This window comes from Chelonoidis abingdonii, chromosome 7 (assembly GCF_003597395.2).
Source record: "Chelonoidis abingdonii isolate Lonesome George chromosome 7, CheloAbing_2.0, whole genome shotgun sequence".
In the NCBI taxonomy this organism is placed as follows: Eukaryota; Metazoa; Chordata; order Testudines; family Testudinidae; genus Chelonoidis; species Chelonoidis abingdonii.
In genome coordinates, this window is record NC_133775.1 from 35157206 (window position 1) to 35176972 (window position 19767).

Genomic DNA, 19767 nt, shown 5'->3' on the forward strand with positions numbered 1-19767 from the left:
TAATACTTAATCCATAATTAAATATTGCCAACCTGTTTTCCTTATGTGTTCACACTGATAGCCTAGAACAACTTTGAACAGCCTTTTCTGAGTTGCACTAGGGTTCAGATATTTTTTTAGATATGGAAATGTAACTTTTAAAGTTGTGTGGGTGGTTTTTGAGAAATATACAGAGTCCTTACTCTACTCATTGCATTATAGCCCTGAGGGAAGCTACACGGATGACGCAAACCAGGAAGTTCGAGGCCTACCACAACAGCATGCCCACCATAATGAATTTGATGATGAATTTGAAGATGATGATCCCTTACCAGCTATAGGACACTGCAAAGCAATTTATCCTTTTGATGGTAGGGTTAACTCTGTATATTGTGCTTATTTGATTTTAAAAAATAGAACAAAAAACTGATGGATTATTTTGTTTTAAAAAAATATTAGGAGCTGCGTTTAAGGTCATGAGAAGTATTCCATAGATCAATTTAACTCGTTGGCAGAATAGTATTTTTATATTGATGTAACACAAATAATAGAAAAACAGCTTCTGGCATATATTCAGCTTTACAACATGAGACCAGATTTTTGTCTGCAAGCCTATGTTTGTCCATATGTTCCCTTCCATAGATTATCAGTACTTCCTGTTTATATAAAGCTTACTTTTAAATTGTGTCTGAGCTGTGAGACTTTTTTTGGTCTGTTTTCCCAGGTCACAATGAAGGCACTCTGGCAATGAAAGAAGGGGAGGTTTTGTACATTATCGAGGAAGACAAAGGTGATGGATGGACAAGAGCTCGAAGACAGAATGGAGAGGAAGGCTATGTGCCAACATCATACATAGATGTAACTCTAGAGAAAAACAGTAAAGGTGCAGTAACCTATATATAACAACTAAGCTGGCAGCTTACTACTCTACATTCCATAGGGAAAATACTGAATCACACAATTTCACAGAACGTGTTAGGATATCTGAAGGCATTTGTGTGGTTTGTTGTTCACCATGTGAGCTTGGCTAGAAACGTTTTTTTCCCAGAGATGTTAGTACTAAAAGTAAGAAAATGGTTTAAATTAATTAAATTGCTTTGCAACATTTGTCTTATTTCTGCATTTATCTCTCTGAGGTTCTTTAGTGTTTTCATTTTATAATTCATTGGATCTGCTCCACTGATCAGATAATCTTGTTTTTATACTACTATTTTTAAATCCATTTTTAATATTCACTTGATTCAGAAAGTAATTTTTAAAAAATTCTGTCTGTACAACAGTGTACTTGAAAATAACCCCTGTTCCAAATTGCAATTTCTGAAAACCTCTTCAGGCTCTATGGTTCCTGCATCAGCAACTCTAACTACCATATACGTGAAACTCAAATAAATAAATAAATAAACCACTGTACAACTGACTGAGCTCAGTTACTGAAAGTGTTCGTAATTGTCCTTTCTTCGTAAATATATTAGCAGCTTTCACGCCATGAAAAGGAAAACATTTTTCTATTCTCAAAGGTTTAGAAAAGCATAATCCACTCAAGATGGTCCATTAAAGATAAAGTACTGTGTGATGACCTACCCTTTTATTCCCCTGCCAGCGGCTTTGACCCTAGAATGTTGTCTATTTGATACTACATTGGCTTGGAAATGTCTTTGATGTTACTAGATGGTAAACATAAAATGTGTCTTTCTGAATTCCCATTCTCCTTAGTCTCTTTTTCTGAGTTCTAGTAAATGTTTTACATTCCCAGTGTAAAGGATCTTGTGCCATAGCTAGAGGCTTCACATTTCATCACTTGTAGGTTAAAATTCAAACATTAGATCTACAACCAACTTCCTCAACCTCATTTTAAATAATAAAGGATAGGAAGGTACATTGCACTACTTGATTACTGGACATATAGCTGTTCTGGAATGTATGTTGAGAATAAGCTTGAAAGGGCTTTTGCTTGCTATCAGATATGGTTAATTGTTCAGAGATTAAGTAGAACAGCTATTCTCTGCCATTTAGGATAGCTGATTAGAATTGAGAAGGCTTTTATGTTTTCCAGAGGCTTTCAGTAACTCTGTTCTTTTCTTTTTCCTCTTGGACTGCAGGTTCCTGAAGCGGGTTTCTGAGAAAATGGGCGAGATGTTGAAGGAGGTTACATGCAGCTGCTTTTGGGGGAGGGCATTAGGCTGGGAGGCCCAGCAAAAAGAGGGAAAAGCAAGTTGCATGAATGCATGGAGACATACATTTGTTCACTAACATTCTTGGCATTTCCATACATATGTTCTGAATTGTTACACATTCTTAAATTTCTGAAGCAAAAGAGAACTCCATTATGGCAGAATAGAAAGGCAACCAGATTTTAAATACTTCAATCTCATTTTCCTAAAAGACGTACAAACTATTCATCAGTTTGTATTACGTTTTGGCTATCTCAGCTGTCTTCTTTTTCTACCCCATTTTAATTGGCAATCAGAACCATGTCATTTGTCCACATCTGCCAGTGCCACCTTCATGCTCGCCCTAACCTCCTCCTGCATGTCTAGAATTGTCAGGCAACGCTACATAACACTTTATTATCTCCATTGCTTCTTATTTTATTTTGCATTTGTAGCAAAACCACTTTGTTTAAATATTTCCAGCACTAAAGTTTTCATCCCAGTGTCCATGTTTGCTGCTATAACTATTCCAATGCAACCATCATTACATTCCAGTTTTCTTGGCATTATAACTGATGTAAACCTTTATGTATTTATGTTGATTTGGGGAAAAGACTATATCTCAGCTCTGCCCCTGATGTAGTCACAGGATCTCCAAGAACTGTGGTTCATCTTCAGCACTTCAGTAACCTATTGTGAGCACTGAAAACCTGGCATAACAAAGAGATTCACCACAACAAGACAAATGACTGTTTTTAGAAGTCAACTGCTTGCCATTCAAATGCTGCCTTAAAACTAGAGAGTGCCTAAATCTGTTGATTGCCAATCCTACCACTACAGTATCCCACAAAGGGCTTTGTGTCTCAGCTCGGTATGACCACCTGTAACTCTTTCCAAAGTGTAGCAGCTGCTGAGGTAGCCAGGGTAGGTGTTTGTTTTCTAGAGCTTTACCTTAACATAATACATGGTGCATCATAAATTTTATGCATTGAAACTAAAGACATCTAAAAAACTGTATGGAACTCTTTGATTGTTTTTTAATTTTGGGTTATGAGGCTCCAGTGGTGGTCTGTTTTTAGGTGATGCTTCATTGTATGGACCAGTTGAAATTTGAGTGATACTTTGTAATGATCTTTGTGCACTTTTACTTGTAAACAATTGACATTTGGATATGTTTATACGTGTAAATATACCTGGCTGCAGTGCCCCTATTGCTTATGGTGTCTTTTCTCCCATTTGTGATTCTATTAATAAAATAGATCTGATTCAGTGGTGAACACTAGAGTAGAGGGAGGGAGATTTGTATCATTTAAAGCTTCATAAACCCAACCACTTGCTGTTTGGGGAATGAGATAAAATTGTCTCTTTCACGGGCTTTGAAGCAATACTTGGACACAGCAGTGCTGGATTCCTTTTTTTTCATTTGTTTGTTTTGGTAAATGAAAATTCAGTGTTGTTAGAAATTGTACGACCAGTAGTACTAAATCAGTGATTTCTTGTGTGGAAGTGTATTCCTTTATGTATACCACTATTACACAGCTGACCTAGTGTATTACATTTGGGGGCTATTAAACTTGTTTAGATTTTTGGATATTGTATACAGGGTTATTTATATAAGGTGACATTTTACTCAATACTGACAAACTACATAATGTAGTTTAAAAAAAAAAAAAAAACAGTGCTTTTTTATTTTGGAAATGTGAGCTGATTTCTTGGCAAGAAGCCTCATTGGTAACACTTCCTGGTAAAGAACTAGCTGTTCTTTTCATGCTACTGTTTGTTTTTCCAAAAGCAGAATTTGCTTCTGTTGGAGGCAAATCACTTTCTTGAGGGATAGTGCAACCTGTATGAGGGTTATTAAATATAGGGGGAAAATTTGTACTTGCACAGCTAGTTCTAACTCATTCTGAAATTTTGAACATGAATTGTCTTAATCTTACATTTTCCAGTAATTTTTAATCTCTTTGTGCACATGTGATTTCTTAAATGTTAAATGCTTTGTTTAAACATAGTGTTCTCTGTTGAGAATATTTTAATGGAATAAAAACTTTTCATGGTCAAGCTAGCTTTCTTTTTGTCTTCTGTTACAAAACCATCCCTGTACATCTATCTGTCACATTTTTTATACTGATATGTTGATAGAGGGCCACATTCTGTCACCCTTACTTAGAGTGGTCTGTGTTGCACTGAGAGGAACAAAAGTGGCAAAATCTGGCTCTGAGTTGCTGGAAAAAAAAAATATATATATATATATATATATATTATATATATAGCCTCTAAACATGTTTACTGTGGCTATAATTTTATTTATACAACAATTTGTATATGAAAGTTACATATCACAAGAAACACCGTGTGCGTATATGAGTTTATGGTGCCAATATCAAACCTGTCTTGACCATAAGCTTGTTCCACCTTTTTTTAAATGTGTCCATGTCAAGCCCTCCCAGTTGATTAAAATACGAGTTTGCCATTTGATGGGCCAGATTAAAATCTGTGCCAGGTGAGCTCCGCATCTCCAGGATGGATTTTTAAGTTGTTATACTCATTGAGACATTAGTGCACTTCTAGCTAGCCATCCACAATAGTCATATTAATGCCTTCCTCACACTACAGTAATTCATTATCATTATTGTTTCTTTAAATGATAGGACCAAAAGCCAGACCTCTAAAATGCTAAAAAGGTCATTAACTGTCTCCACCTGCTACAGAAAACAAGTTAGTGTGCCAGGTAGTGTGGTCTCTGGTCTCAGCGGAGGAGAGGGTCTGTCTGTGACTCAGTGTGAGGTCCAAAACTACATTGAGCTTTGCTTATACTGTATTTAAGTGTGGCCCTGGAGCATCACAGGAGTGATTACGACTAATAACTGAGGTTACTACATGGAAGTTTGCTTCTCCTCCTTAGTCCCCATGTGTACTGTCCCCCACCCGCCAATTATTTGGGGATTTGCATACTTAAGTACAAGATCTCCTAGCTAACTTGAGAGCAGGGATTTGTGTAGCTGAGAAATAACCAAACAGCAACTCCACACTTCAGTGAGACATTTCTAGTTCAGTGTAAGAGATTTTAATCGGCATCATGACTTTGTCACTGAGACTGATATTATTTATTTTTCCTAATCTCTTACGGGGAGCCTTATAAAAATCCAAGTAAATTAAATTAGACTGCACTTTTATCTACTATTTGAACTTCCTGAAATAATCCTAAAGCACTAGAGATGGTTTTTCTTGTAGAAGCTGATTTCATTTGACCATTATAGATATTGCTATAAAATATAGCAGAGGTATGTTACTCTTAGAAAGGGCTTACTCAGAAGCCTCATCTAAGGTTTTTCTTAATTTTTAATTGATAAACTCATTAGCAAATTTTCAACATAGGTGCAGCTGTGGCTCCACTATTTCATAAAATACCATCCAATGTTAATGACTTATTACAGGTGAGCTTATCTCCATGAACTAGTTCCTTGAACTTCCAACACCACACTTAGAGTGCTGTATAGAATTAAGAGGAACTTTATAATCTGACAGCAAAGATTGATACATTAATCTAGCTACTACTTACTAACCTCTGTTTCCTCCTTTTTGCTATAGAAAACCTGAGATACAGTTGGAAACCTCTAGCTGATGGTGAAGTTGAAGACATTTTAATGATCTTGATTGCTTAGCTATTTGTTCTTCTCATCCCCCCCACTCCAGATTCATTTCCAATGCACATGGCATAGTTTGTATTGGAGCCTGAACAACAACCCAGAACACTCTGTAATGCACAAGTTACTATTCAAAAGTCCAGAGTAACTTCTAAATACTAATGTCCTGGGAGACAAGTGGTATCAGCTCGTGGGTTTTGTGTACATTAGGATACTGTTGAAATATTCTTTCACCAATCAACTAGTTAATTTTCTACCCCACCAATTCCACTGGAGTCTAATCCCTCCAGGACAGTATAAAATCACCTTATTTCCTGTGATTATAGTGTACAATGATCCACTGTATAATATTTCACAAAGATATTTTAATTCACAACTATGTACAGGTTCATATTCATTTAAGGAATATCATACAACTGATTTTCTAAAATACTTTTTTTTTGTTTTTTTACAGTACACTGTGTCATTACTGATAACATTAAAACACCAATAGTAATGACTAGTAGACATCAATAGACACTTTTGTAAATCACAAGAATACATTATGCAGACTATCTTAAATTTGACTGTTGAAGAAATTATTAAAAGCAGCAAAGAATCCTGTAGCACCTTATAGACTAACAGACATTTTGGAGCATGAGCTTTCGTGGGTGTTGCATCCGATGAAGTGGATGCAAAGCTCATGCTCCAAAATGTCTGTTAGTCTATAAGGTGCCACAGGATTCTTTGCTGCTTTTACAGATCCAGACTAACACGCCCCCCCCCCCCCGATACAAGAAATTATTAAAATGACATGGCTACATATTAATAAATAATTTCATTTAGAAATCAGTAGTTTTTAAACAATTCATAAATGTGCATTGTGCAATTTACAAGTCCTAAAGATCCTGTGAATGCTAGAGGCTTGTACAGTGACAAATTGGCAATTTCTTTTAATTATATTAAATGGCAAACTTGAAGTAATCATATCTTAACGGTCCATTTGATATTTCATTGCTCTACCTGTTTCATTGGAGGAGGTTCTAATTTTCGGGAGAGTGCAGTTAAAATCTGGTTGAATTTCTCATATCGCTCTCTCTGATTAACTTGTGCTCCTTTGCTGCCCCATAACAATCTCATTTGAAATTCTGTCTTGAAGATCTCACTCATCTCATCATCTGGCTGAAAACCTAATGAGGAAAACAGAAAATGCATAACTGTATATGACCTGAAGAACTCACTGGCTCAAAAGCTTGTCTCTCTTGAAATTGGTCCAATAAAAGATAATACCTCACCCACCTTGTCTAACTATCAAATCAGCTTTTACTTGGCAATGGGGGGGCGGGTGGCGGCGGATTCTAAGTTTATTGTACTTTTCCAAAAGTACATCTATGCTAAAATGTTGGGTTCTTTTTATGCGATTGGCTTTATCTCCCAAATAAATATTTGCCAATATTAAAAAGCTGGGTAAATACTAAAAAGCACTTCCCTAGCCTATGCTGTGGGGACACGTAGATGACTCTGGTTTAATTAAAGATCATTAGAACAGGATATACTGAGAAGCGAGGAAAACTTTGGCTCTTGGTATTGCATAAAAGGTCAGACTAGGAGATCATAATGGTCCCTTCTGGCCTTAAAAATCGATAAGCCGGTTAGATGAAGATGGGATGGTATAATGGCAACTCCTGAACAATGTAGAGCTCTCAGAGTATATATTTGCCTGCAATAACTTTATAATACCAATATTTTTAATTTCCCTGCACCAGCTGTTTAGTGTGATTAAATATTGGTCATAATTATTGCCAACACGCAAGTGGAGGCAGAATTTTTTGCAGACAAAATGCAATCAATTGAGCTGGAAATTAGTCAGATTGGTGAGGTTAATGGATACTTATTTTGAAAAGTTCTATGGGCTCTTTAATGACAAGGCTCTCAGTTTTATGGTACTTCCAGAAGTACAGAATCCCTGAAAACCATGCCGGGTCTTTGCTTCCTGAGTCAGAAGGCAGAATACCACATAGTGAACTACCTTGACCAATCTTAAATTATATGAATGGTTGTAAATGGTCCTCAGCTCCTTATCAACATATGTCCAGAGTCCTTTTGGCTAATGAATGTGTGTATATGTATTTAAAAGGTCACAATGGCTCTGACTTGACAGATAAATGTGCTGAGCAAAAAAGTGTATAGTGCAATTGTATCACCATGCTGCTAACTGGGTAAATACAGCATACAAAATGACTGTTTAACTAGAGCCAGCCTATAGAGTGTATTCTGCTATGGTGGCCTGGAAGAGACTTTGATTTAGGAAAATCTCAGCCTTGTGAGGGAGAGAAGAATGTATTTCTTGCAGCAATTCCTAGTCGATTTAAGTGGACACCTCCTCAAAGATATTCACAGTTCTGTATAACAGGAATTCATACAGAAGATGGGTTATGAGCTAGTGACAAACCTTTAGTTAAGGGAGAGTCAGACACAAAAGGAATTTAGAGGATTTTCTTTGTAATCACTACTACAGAGACTGATACACTAAGAAAAGGCAGTAAGAAGCCATGGAGCCATAGGTTTAACATGGAAATACTCCTTTTCATACAGTATGTTTCCTTCTGTAGGGTATGCTGCTGAGAGTCGCACACACTAGCTGTAGCATCATGCCCTCAGACTAATCCAGTTGAGGGAACAAAGGCAAATTTCTGGTCAATCTCCCCCTGTTTACTTTTTACCTTTCTCATATTTGCCAGTTGCTGTAGAAAAAGCCTGTACCAGATTTTCTAAGCTGTTATTTCAGTTACTAATAAGAGCCTGGACTCTTGGGAGAATATGCAGTCTCTCTTCATTACTTTAACAACACACCTCGCACATTCTGTTCACTCAAAAATATTGTATTGGCGAAACGTGCAGCAAGATTTTACTTCTGCCAGTGGCCCTACCTTCCAGTATCCTCTCCGCAGTCATTCTGTACATGTCAGCATTTTGTGCTATAAAACGAGCTGTGGCTAAATGCTTGAGCATTATTTCACAACTTTGATCGGTGTTTTCCCACAGGTCCATCACATCAAAAATGACAACCTGTCGCTCCATCAAGGTAACCAAGGGCATCAGCAGGGGCACAGTTATGTTATTTTGTAGAGTGCAGATGGTCTCTGGAAGAGATGCAACACAGCCACTCACAATCTTAAATCCTGCTCATGTAAAAGTGAATTATAGTACAACATTCTTCCCTAAACCAGTTACAAGTAGGATTTGTTTTGAGTATTTTTCCCTTCCATAATATGCTTTAGTAATCCTTCAAATTAGCATCCTCACTATTCGTCCCTGCCCCCCAGCTTCCATTTAATATCCTGATAAATCTAGAATCTACTGTAATGCTGCAAAACTGCATCTGGTGCAGGGCAATAGCTTGCATCCCAGCTATGTTCTCTACGGAAGTATTAGGGATTGAAGGCTAGATCCACAGAGGAATTTAAAGAACAAAGAGTACTAGTGCATCAGTGCCACTTTAGACACATGTTCAAAATTCAGGTCTTCAAAACCCCACTCAGCTGCCACCTTATCCTGAAGATCTTAAGTTTATGCCATTAAAGTACACTGCCTGTGAGCATGTGCACAGCCACCGAAGTCCTGATGCAGACAGGATTTACAACCCAGGCATTCAGCTCCTGCTCCTATTGGAACGTGGATGCAGCAGGCATGAGTCTGAAGTGGGAGCAGCCGCAGCTACACCTGGCTAGGAGTTTATGGGGCTCTCAGCCTTCCCACAAGTACAAGCAGCAGCACAACGTGACCTGACAGGGCAGAAGAATTAGCTCAGGTGGGAGACCCTGATCCGCCTCCTTCCTTCTGCTGCTGCTTCCCTCTCCCCTCCAGGATGCAGAGTGAGGCCACGTCTACACTACGGGATAATATCGAATTAGCTAAAATCGGTTTTATAAAACTGATATTATAAATTCGATTTCATGCGGCCACACTAGGCACAGTAATCGGCGTTGTGGCGTCCATGGTCCGAGCTAACGTCGATTTCTGAAGCGTTGCATTGTGGTAGCTCTTCGTAACTATCCCATAGTTCCCGCAGTCTCCCCCACCTTGGAATTCTGGGTTGAATCTATTGTCGTGGGTGGTTCTGGTAATGTCGTCAGTCATTCCTTCCTCCGGGAAAACATCAGCTGACATCCTTTCGCGCCGTTTTTCCCTGGATGCCTTGGCAGACGCCCATACACGGCAACCATGGAGCCCGTTCAGCTTTTTTTTTTCGGCACCCTATGAATACTGGATTGCCCCGCGGACAGAGAGGTGATACGCCAGCGCTACACAACAGCATTCACTTGCCTTTTGCATGATAGCAGAGATGGTTACCAGTCTTTCTTACATCTACCTGCTGGAGTAAACTGGCAATGAATGACGGTTATCTTCCCTCTCTGTACTGTCCGCTGCTATCATGAGTGCCCTTGGCTGAAAGGGCCGGGGGCGCAACACAAAGCAAAATTGGGATTGACTCCCGAGTCAATCCTCCCTTATGGTTTCTAAAACTAGAGTCAGTCCTGCCTAGAATAAGGGCAAGTGTATTAGAGGACCAGTGTATCAAGAACCAGCTGCTCTGTGTCAGTATTCACAGAAGGTGTTCCCTGCAACAAACCCCACTCATTGCTCTCCTTCTACCCCAACCTTCCTGGGCTCACGTGGCAGTGTCCTGCCGATTTGTCATGAAGTAATAAGATGCAGGAATAGACACTGAATGGAATAAAATGGGGGGGGCCTCTGCGCGATGATAGTTCCAGAGGACATTAAGCGGGTGGAGAGAGGAGCCAGCATGCTGCTGCTATGACAGTCCAGGCAGTACAGAATCTTTTCTTACACAGGAAAGGGAGAGGGCTGAAGCCCCCAGTTGCTATGATGAAGCTAGTTATTAGCCGTTCTGTCCTACTACTGGGAGCAACCAGGAATGTCCCTCATGTAACATGTTAGATATTCATGAGCGCGTACTAGTCCTACTGCACCATCTACCACGGGGAGGTGGAGAGGAGCGGATACTGCTCTTCACTGCTGCAGCATCGCGTTACAGCAGCATTCAGTACAATAGGGTGACATTGAAGAGTCAAGAAATGATTTTTCCCTTTCTTTCATGTGGTGGGGGGGGGGAAGAAACTGAGGAGCTATTCCTGAACCACGCAGACACTGTGTTTGAACCTACAGACATTGGGAGCTCAGCCAAGAATGCAAATACTTTCAGAGACTGCTGTGGACTGTGGATAGCTGGAGTCCTCAGTACCCCTCCATCCATGAGCATCCATTGAGTCTCTGTGCTTCCTGTTACGTTGTCCGCAGCGCTGTGTATCCTGGAGAATTTTTTTTCAACGCTTGGCATTTCGTCTTCTGTAACGGAGCTCTGATACAACAGATTTGTCTCCTCATACAGCGATCAGATCCAGTATCCCGTACAGGTCCATGCTGGAGCTCTTTTGGATTTGGGACTGCATCGCCACCCATGCTGATCAGAGCTCACGCTGGGCAAACAGGAAAATGTAATTCAAAAGTTCGCGGGGCTTTCCTGTTTACCTGCCCGCTGATCCGATGTCAGATTGCGTCCCAGAGCGGACAGGTGGTGCACTGTGGGATACCGCCCGGAGGCCAATAACGTTGATTTCCGTCCACACTAACCATAATCCGATATGTTAATATCGAATTTAGCGCTGCTACTCTCGTCGGGGAGGAGTACAGAAATCGATTTAAAGAGCCCTTTATGTTGATATAAAGAGCGTTGTAGTGTGGACGGGTACAACGTTAAATCGATTTAACGCTCTTTAAATCGATTTAAACACGTAGTGTAGACCAGGCCTGAGTAAGGGTACAGCTACACTGCAATCAGAAGTGCGACTACGGCTCCTATAGACATACCTGAGCTAGCTTTGATCTAGGTACCTTGACTGGCAATAGCAGTGAAGCTGCAGGTGACAACAGGCTGGCTGCTCTCATATATATCCTGGGTCCCCAGTGGGCTTGTAGAGCTAGCTTGGGTGTGTCTGCACAGGCTGCAGTCTCACTTCTGACTGCAGTGTAGACATACCCTCATAAGTCTGCCATGCCACAACTCTTCCTCCTTTGCAGGCGGAAAGGGAGGCTCTTCACAGATTTGCAGAAGCAGAAGGGCCTTGTCAGTTCCCCTGCCCTTCTCGAACTCCATAGTGGGTGTGGGAGGGAAGATGCTGGGAGCACAAGAGATGTTATGCACACTGCACACGTGCACACATCCACTCTTGTTTGGCTAGCTATGGACTTACTTGCAGATGTGGACTCCTCTGATTTATTCATTTCTGTGCTGTGTTCCGTCACACACAATGATGCAGTGTCACTTCAGCACATGATGACACATAGCCACCAGAATGAGTGAAATCCCCCTTCTGTACTGATCTACTATGCTCACTGGGCTTTTCTAAGGTAGACGTACAGCCTACCTCTTCTGTGCTATAGGAGTTTAAGACATTCACAAACCAGTGGGGGTAGGACTATGCTGAACTGACTCCATTTCTGTCTATGTCCATTATTACATTAATTTTAGAGGGGAAGCAAGTTAAAGGCAATTCAGACTGAAACTCTGTCATTTGCAGTAAAGGACTTAGTGCAGTTCCCTTAATGAAAACAAAAGTGGTGAAGGCCAGTGTCACACAAGTCTGTCTGCAATCCCACATGCTACACACTCACCTCTTCCTTCATGCAGAGCTTTGCTGAATGGCTTCAACTGCTTTTCATATGTAATGGCAGTTTGGGTGTAGTGGTGCCGTAAAGTGACCCATGTTTGTTCTAATCTTGCGATCTGTTCAATGCAACAAAGAGAGTCCTATTTTCATTTTGCAACTATTCTTATGTAAAACAACTATGCTGCTTCTGGCAGACACCAGAGAGTTAATTTGGATTGGTCTGAATCATAATAAAATGATACCATCGTTTGTTTAAGCTTATGCAACAATTTGCCTCTTCCATTGGATGCTGACATTAATAAGTAATAATACCTTGATACAACTTAATACCACTGAATAAAACCTCCTAGTATTTAGGCAAAATAAGTGTGTGTTCCTTGGGGAAAAACCACAACCCAATGTTCTGTTCCCATGAAGTGGCCCTTTATGGTCATCTAGGACAAATTTCAAATCACCACAGGCCAAGATACAGCTAACAAATTCCTCTCACTCAAAAATTAAGGCAGCATTCCTGGTGCCACACCTGGCAATCTCTCCTTGCAACTACTGTATCACTTTCCTTGTCTTGTAGTAAACTTTCAGCCAAACATACAGCTGATGCAATAACAGCATGTTTCTCTGATGAGTGATTTTAAAAGGGCCCTAACCTTAGTTTTAATGTCAGGGGGGGAAACGTCAATTTTTTTTTTACAGGATTGACAAATAAATAATTGCTGTCCCATGCCCATCTGCACACAAAAAATGCACATTTCTTTATTTACAGACCAGTTATTCTAAGTACTCCGTGTTTCTAAAGCTGTTATTCAAGATTAGATATAAGAACTGTCTCCCAACTGGCACGTGGGAGTGGAGAATTTTGTTTAGATAAATGTTACTAGCTGAATTCAGATAACATCCATTCTTTTGGTGTTTAGCATTTCTCTTTTTTACTGCTGGTTGCTCAACATTCTCTCATCAAAGTGTTAATCCCAAAAGGTCATCTATACCCTGCAGGATCATACAAAAAGCTTTCACCAAAGAGCATAATAAAGATATATTCAAAAGAGGCAAATTTCTGTAACCGCAAAAAATAGTTGTTTGTTTCATAACAACTTTTTTTAAGAAGAAATGTCTTGATGCTATCATACCCGCTTTGCTTTTAAATAAACAGACCCTTATTCTATAAAACAAAGTTCCCTTCAATGCCAGCATTAGAACAAAATGAGATTGTTACAATTAAAAGCTTTGTAAGTTCATAATGGCTAAACATATCTTAGCTCTTATGACCATCTGTCTGTCTACATGGGGATGGGCATTCTATAATGCCCATTCCTGTCATCTCTAAGCACTTGTCTAAGGGCTTTAAAATGTTGAAAAAAAATTAACTAACAAAAAATAAACTCTTTGAATACCATAACGGGAACATTATTTTACCTGTGGCATTTCAAGTGCTTTCATGACAGCAGAGAATGCATACAAATCCCCCAGGGAGTCCTTCAATTCCACTGCTACCTGGATGATCCTGTTTAATGTTGCAGCCCTCTCTTCTACGTTTCCTGTGCAGCCCAAAATATCCACAGCTATTCCGATTGCCATGGTGTTGTGTCTAGAGAGAAGCAAGTCAGTGATGTCTAGAGTAAACTAGTGAAATGATAAGATGTGATCAAATAACAAAGGCAATACTTAAAAGACCTTAATGTCCCTAGGCAGGATTAAATGTTTGCTACTGACAATGCTGCTGTTACATGCAGCTCAGTGACAATAGTACGCTTATGTGATATAGACCGACTGTAGATTGGAGGCTTCAGGGTAACAGATCTGCCCCTATGTTACTGCACATCTGCAATGGGGTGTCCACCCCACACAGGGCCTGAAGGGGTAAGGTGGCTAGATAAGCCAATTAGCCACTTCAGCCGCACCTAGCAGAAGAGCCAGGGATTAATGAGAAGAGGCTCAGCTGGACAGGTACAGGTGGCACCTGTATTAAGCCCAGGAGCGGAGAGCAGCAAGGGGAAGTAGTTTGTAGTCACTGCCTGGGAGAAGGGAGGTGTGGTTGGGCCAAAAAGATAGGTAGCCTGCAGTTACTCCCTGGGAGGAGGGAGTTTGGGCTGGTAAACTCAGGGAAGGGGGAGAGCCAGAGAGCTAGGAAAGGCTCAGGGGAAACGCAGCAAAGAATAGGACAGGGCAGACCTTGGCTGCTGAAGAGAGGGCCCCTGAGCTGGAACCTGGAGCAAAGTGCGGGCTCAGGTTCCCCTCCAGAAACAGACTCTTAACAGCTGTTTTTTCCCTCCAAGCACTCCCTCCATGGAGTTGCCTGATGATCTCCAGGAGTCCTCCTAAGCACAAAGCTGTACAATATCTCCATGTCCGAATAAATTACCTCTCAGTGGATTTCAACATAGTATACAAGAATACTGTAAAGTGTTTATTGGGGAAGGAGGGTGTTTCTATCTGGAGATATAAGACACCAATACCGACTACAGACTGATACTCTAGCCAAGTGTCTCAGGAGTGAAGCACAATGTAACAAGAGTGCTTACCTTTCAATCATGTCCAAGCGCAGTTGGTGTCCATAGGGCAATGTAATAAGCTCCAAACCTGATCTCACTCCCATCTTCCTCCTCATCTCTTCAGAGACCTCTAGTATCCTAGCAACCTGTCAAGTGCAAAAGTTCTCACACTGATCCAGGAAGGTAACTTATTTAAGGAAAGGAGGAGTTTGATTCATTCGTAGTGTTACTCTAACTCGCTGTGCAGCTAGAACACTAATATAAAGCCATTTAAGAATATCCCTGTTAAACAGAAACATGCTGAGTACATTACACACAAGGAGGTTTTGTGCAGAACTTAGAAGTGCTTTCCTTTAGTGAGCCAAGTATATGAAAATAAGAATTATGGTCAAGAAATACTGACCAATTCTTTGATCTGTTTTTTAAAAAAACAACAGAAAACAAGCAGCATCATAAGGAGATTTTCTTCCACAGAAGAAAGCCAAACCCACAACAGATCTGATCAAGCACTGTACCAAAAGCAGAGCCCCACACATCAACAAAAGCAGGGAGTGGTCTTGTGCCTTGATCTTTGCTCTGACACTAATGTGCTGTGGCCAAAATACTTAACCTCTTTGTCTCGCTTTCCTCATCTGTAAAATACTGTAACAGTGCTGTTTCTTCACTCCACGGGGCTGTTGTGAGGATGGATTAATGTACACAAAGCATTCTGAATTTGGAAAGGACTACGTGAGTGCTCCATGTCTGACAATAATTCATACAAAAAAGCCCTCTATTTTCCCTCCGCACTGCATTTGTCCTTGCCTTTCAAATACAGGATGATTATTTGCAATTTGCACATCTATAACAACTATTAATCTGTATTAATCTTAATAATGTTCATATTATCTAATGAGTATTGTTTTAATGTTCATATGCTGACAAATTTCTAATCTAATCTGCCTTTCTATCACCATAGCATCTAAATGCCAACCTCTGTCTGCAGAACTGGATTGAGTCAATATGGAGCTCTAGTTACACCATGACACTGGGTTCCCAGTGGCTTTGCCCCCCTGGACAATCCCCATTCCCTCCCAGAGGGACAGTAGTGTTGGCACAGGGCCTCATGGAGAGGCCAAGGTTAATCTGCTTGGGTGAATGGATCAGACCCACTGCTCATCTCCTCCTGCCATATATAGTTCCTTACTTGAGTGGAGCTAGTGTGTGCCACCAGAGCAATAGGCCTGGGAGTTAATAGCCCATTGATATGAATGGGACAGTTTCTTCTCTCACAGCTATTGTTCCAGGCTTTCTGCAGACAAGAACGCCTGGTCTACATTCGGGGGGGAGGATCAGTCTAAGATATACAACTTCAGCTACGAGAATAGTGTAGCTGAAGTTGATGTATCTTAGCTCGACTTAGTTCCCGTCCTCATAGTGCAGGATCAACGGCCATGGCTCCCCTGTTGACTCTGCTTCCGCCTCTCGCCCTGGAGGAGTTCCGGAATCGACGGGAGCACGTTCCGGGATTGATTTATTGCTTCTAGACGAGACATGAGAAATCAATCTCCAATAGATCGATCTCTACCCGCCGATCCGGCGGGTATTGTGGACGTACCTGCAGACATCACTACCTCAGTTACAACTGGTCGATGTTTAGTGTTCCTTCGCAATTCTGAGGGCTACAAACTTTATTTTTTAAATGAAAGCTGAGATGCTGATATAAACAGACTTCAGGAGCTTGGGTCCTACACACAAATCTATAGTGTGCAGGCTTTAATCTGCCCCTCTCTGTATGCAAATCTGTCGTAATACTTTAGAATTCTGTGGTACCAATAGTATATAGCCAATTCCAAACAGATGGCAATCATTCAATCCCAGCAGCACAGGCAGAGAACAGGTTGTCATTTCAGGTTGCAATTAAATTAGTCCGATGGTGACAGGATCAGGGGGAAAAAGCAAGATTAAAAGAGAATCCATAGGCACTTTGAAAGAGTCAAACTGAGTGAAGCACAATGTAGCCATCAGAAAGAAGCATCTCCAGCCACATTTGCTACTGGTCTTTTAATGTTCCATTATGGAAGCAGAGGTTTTAATTAAGTTTGCTAGGTAATTACAGCAGCTAAGATTTCCTACTAAACTAGGGTACATCTAAGGGAATAACTTCAGTCAACACACACTTTTGCTATTAGATGAACGCCATTATCTATGGTAGAAGGAGAAAAGGTACTAGATTAGTTAGATTGTGCTGGGCTTTCAAAAAAAAATAAGGGCTAGAGAAGTGTGATTATTACTTTTCTAAAGAGGCTTAGAAAACATGACCTATGAGGAAAGTTTGAAAACCTGGACAAGTTTAGTCTTGAGAAAAGAAGATTGAGGGGGACCTGAGAAATCTTCAAATATGTTAGGGGCTGTTACAAAGAGGACTGTGAACAATTGTTCTCCATGTCCACTGAAGGTAGGACAAGAAGCAATGGGCTTAATCTGCATTAACTGAGATTTAGGTTAGCTATTAGGAGAAACTGTCTAACTACAAGGGTAGTTAAGCTCTGGAACAGCTTTCCAAGGGAGGTTGTGGAATCCCCATCACTATAGATTTTTAAGTTGGACAAACACTGTCAGGGATGGTCTAGGTTTAGTAGTTCCTGCCTGATGAGGTCCCTTTCAGTCCCAGACTTCTATGATTCTAAGACTATAAGGCCTGGTCTACACTACGCGGTTTTATCGATGTTACGCTTACCGTCCCACTACACGCCTTTAGATGATATAAAGGGCTCTTTAAATCATTTCTGTACTCCACCCCGACGAGAGAATAGCGCCTAAATTTGATATTAACAGTTCGGATTACGTTAGTGTGGCGGAACGACGTTATTGGCCTCCAGGGCGGTATCCACGTGCACCCATGACCGCTCTGACAGCAATCGAACTCGGATGCAGCGGCGCGTAAACAGAAAGCCCCGCGAACTTTTGAATTAGTTTTCCTGTCTTGCCCAGCGTGGAGCTCTGATCAGCACGTGGGTGGCGATGCAGTTTCAAATCCAAAAGAGTCCAGCATGGACCATACAGGAGATACTAGATCTGATCGCGTGTATGAGAGACAAATCTGTGTATCAGAGCTCCGTTACAGAAGACGAATGCCAAAGCGTTTGAAAAATCTCCAGGATACCAGCGCTGCGTGACAAGTGTAACGGGAAGCCAGAACTCAAATGGATGCTCATGGAGGGAGGGAGGGGTACTGAGGACTCCAGCTATCCCACAGTCCACAGCAGTCTCTGAAATTTTGCATTCTTGGCTGAGCTCCCAATGTCTGTAGGTTCAAACACCAGTGTCTGGCGTGGTTCAAGGAATAGCTCCTCATTTTCCCTCCCCACACCCATCACGATGAAAGAAAAGGGAAGAAATCATTTCTTTCAATGTCCCTATGTGTACTGAATGCTGCTTAGATGCGATGCTACAGCAGTGAAGAGCAGTATCCTCTCTCCCCCTCCCGGGTGGTAGACGTGCAATATGCTCTGATATCCATTGTCCCCATCAGCCGTGAGTGCTCCTGGCTGGCTTCACGTGAGGCTGGCCAGGGCGCCTGGGTAAAATGGAATGGTCCGTTACTCCCAGTAGCTGGTACAGACGGCTGGTAACCGTCTTCATCATAGCAACTGGGGCTGGCTTCATAGCCCCCTCCCTTTCCTGTGTAAGAAAAGATTCTGTACTGCCTGGACTGTCATAGCCCGGGAGGCTGCCTCCCCCTCATTTTATTCTCACTAACAAGTCTCTGTTCTTATTCCTACATTCTTTATAACTTCATGATACAAATGGGGGGGACACTGCACAGCATAGCAGAAGGTTGGAGGGAGGGGAAGCAACGGGTGGGTTGTTGCGCGGGCACCCCCTGTGAATACTGACACGGGGAAGCTGTGCTCTGGATACACTGGTCTCTAATACACTTGCTCCTTTTGTAGGCAGGACTGACTCTATTTTTAGAACCATAAGGGAGGATTGAATCAGTCCAAGTGAGTCAATCCCAATTTTCTTTTGCGTTGTGCCCCGGCCGATTTTCAGCAGGGTACTCATGATAGCAGCGGACAGTACAGAGGGGAGATAACCGTCATTCATTGCCAGTTTCTTCCGGCAGTAGACGGTACAGGAACGACGGTAACAATCTCTTGCTATCATGCAGAAGCAAGTGAAATGCACTGTGTAGCGGCTGGAGTATCGCTCTGTCTCGCGGCATCGTACAATGGGTGCCGGAAAAAAAACGCTTGAACGGGCATCCATGGTTGCTGTGCTATGGCGCGCAGAGGGCAATCCAGGAGAAAAACGGCGCAAAAAGGATTGTCAGGTGATGTTTTCCAGAGGAAAGGAATGACTTGACAAATTTACCAGAACCACCCGTGACAATGAATGATTCAACCCAGATCAAGGGGCGGGGAGAGATGCGGGAACTATGGAGAGCTACGGGAGAGCTACCCACAATGCAACGCTTCAGAAATCGACGTTAGCCTCGGACCATGGACGCACAACGCTGAATTACTGTGCCTAGTGTGGCCGCATGAAATCGAATTTATAATATCAGTTTTATAAAACCGATTTTAGCTAATTCGATATTATCCCGTAGTGTAGACGTGGCCTAAGGTAGCCAAATCCTGGCATTTCTTCCGGAAGGGCAATGCAGAGGTGTAGCTGCTATGTGGAGGTTCCCTGAGCCATTCTGTGTATGAGGGACAGAGGGGCTCAGGAGGGCCTAGGGGGGCACATTTAGAAGCAGCCAGTGCCACTGCCTCAGAAAGAAACAGTGTATGCTACTTCAACACCTCCTGGTGGATGCTAGCAGGTGGTCAGGGTGGGTATGCTAACC

General features: G+C 41.5%; 2 protein-coding genes across 7 annotated transcripts in view; one reads left to right on the plus strand and one right to left on the minus strand.

The window, feature by feature from the left end:
* FNBP1L (formin binding protein 1 like) overlaps nucleotides 1-4190 on the plus strand; it is a 141071-nt gene extending 136881 nt beyond the window's left edge. For 3 of the 4 annotated variants that reach the window (XM_032773031.2, XM_032773030.2, XM_075067795.1), the window contains 2 exons: nucleotides 202-350; nucleotides 704-1676. In XM_032773031.2, the coding sequence (XP_032628922.1) occupies nucleotides 202-350; nucleotides 704-882 (328 nt within the window). In that variant the 3' untranslated portion in view covers nucleotides 883-1676. Of the gene's footprint in view, nucleotides 1-201; nucleotides 351-703; nucleotides 1677-2078 lie in introns of those variants that run through there. The other variant, XM_032773028.2, reaches the window with a different exon arrangement.
* Nucleotides 4191-6722: 2532 nt separating this feature from the next.
* BCAR3 (BCAR3 adaptor protein, NSP family member) overlaps nucleotides 6723-19767 on the minus strand; it is a 131405-nt gene continuing 118360 nt past the window's right edge. For all 3 annotated transcript variants that reach the window (XM_032773027.2, XM_032773024.2, XM_032773025.2), the window contains 5 exons: nucleotides 14967-15082; nucleotides 13861-14032; nucleotides 12452-12563; nucleotides 8686-8898; nucleotides 6723-6945 (listed from right to left, as the gene is read on the minus strand). In XM_032773027.2, coding sequence (XP_032628918.1) covers nucleotides 6767-6945; nucleotides 8686-8898; nucleotides 12452-12563; nucleotides 13861-14032; nucleotides 14967-15082 — 792 coding nt within the window. In that variant the 3' untranslated portion in view covers nucleotides 6723-6766. The remainder of the gene's footprint in view (nucleotides 6946-8685; nucleotides 8899-12451; nucleotides 12564-13860; nucleotides 14033-14966; nucleotides 15083-19767) is intronic.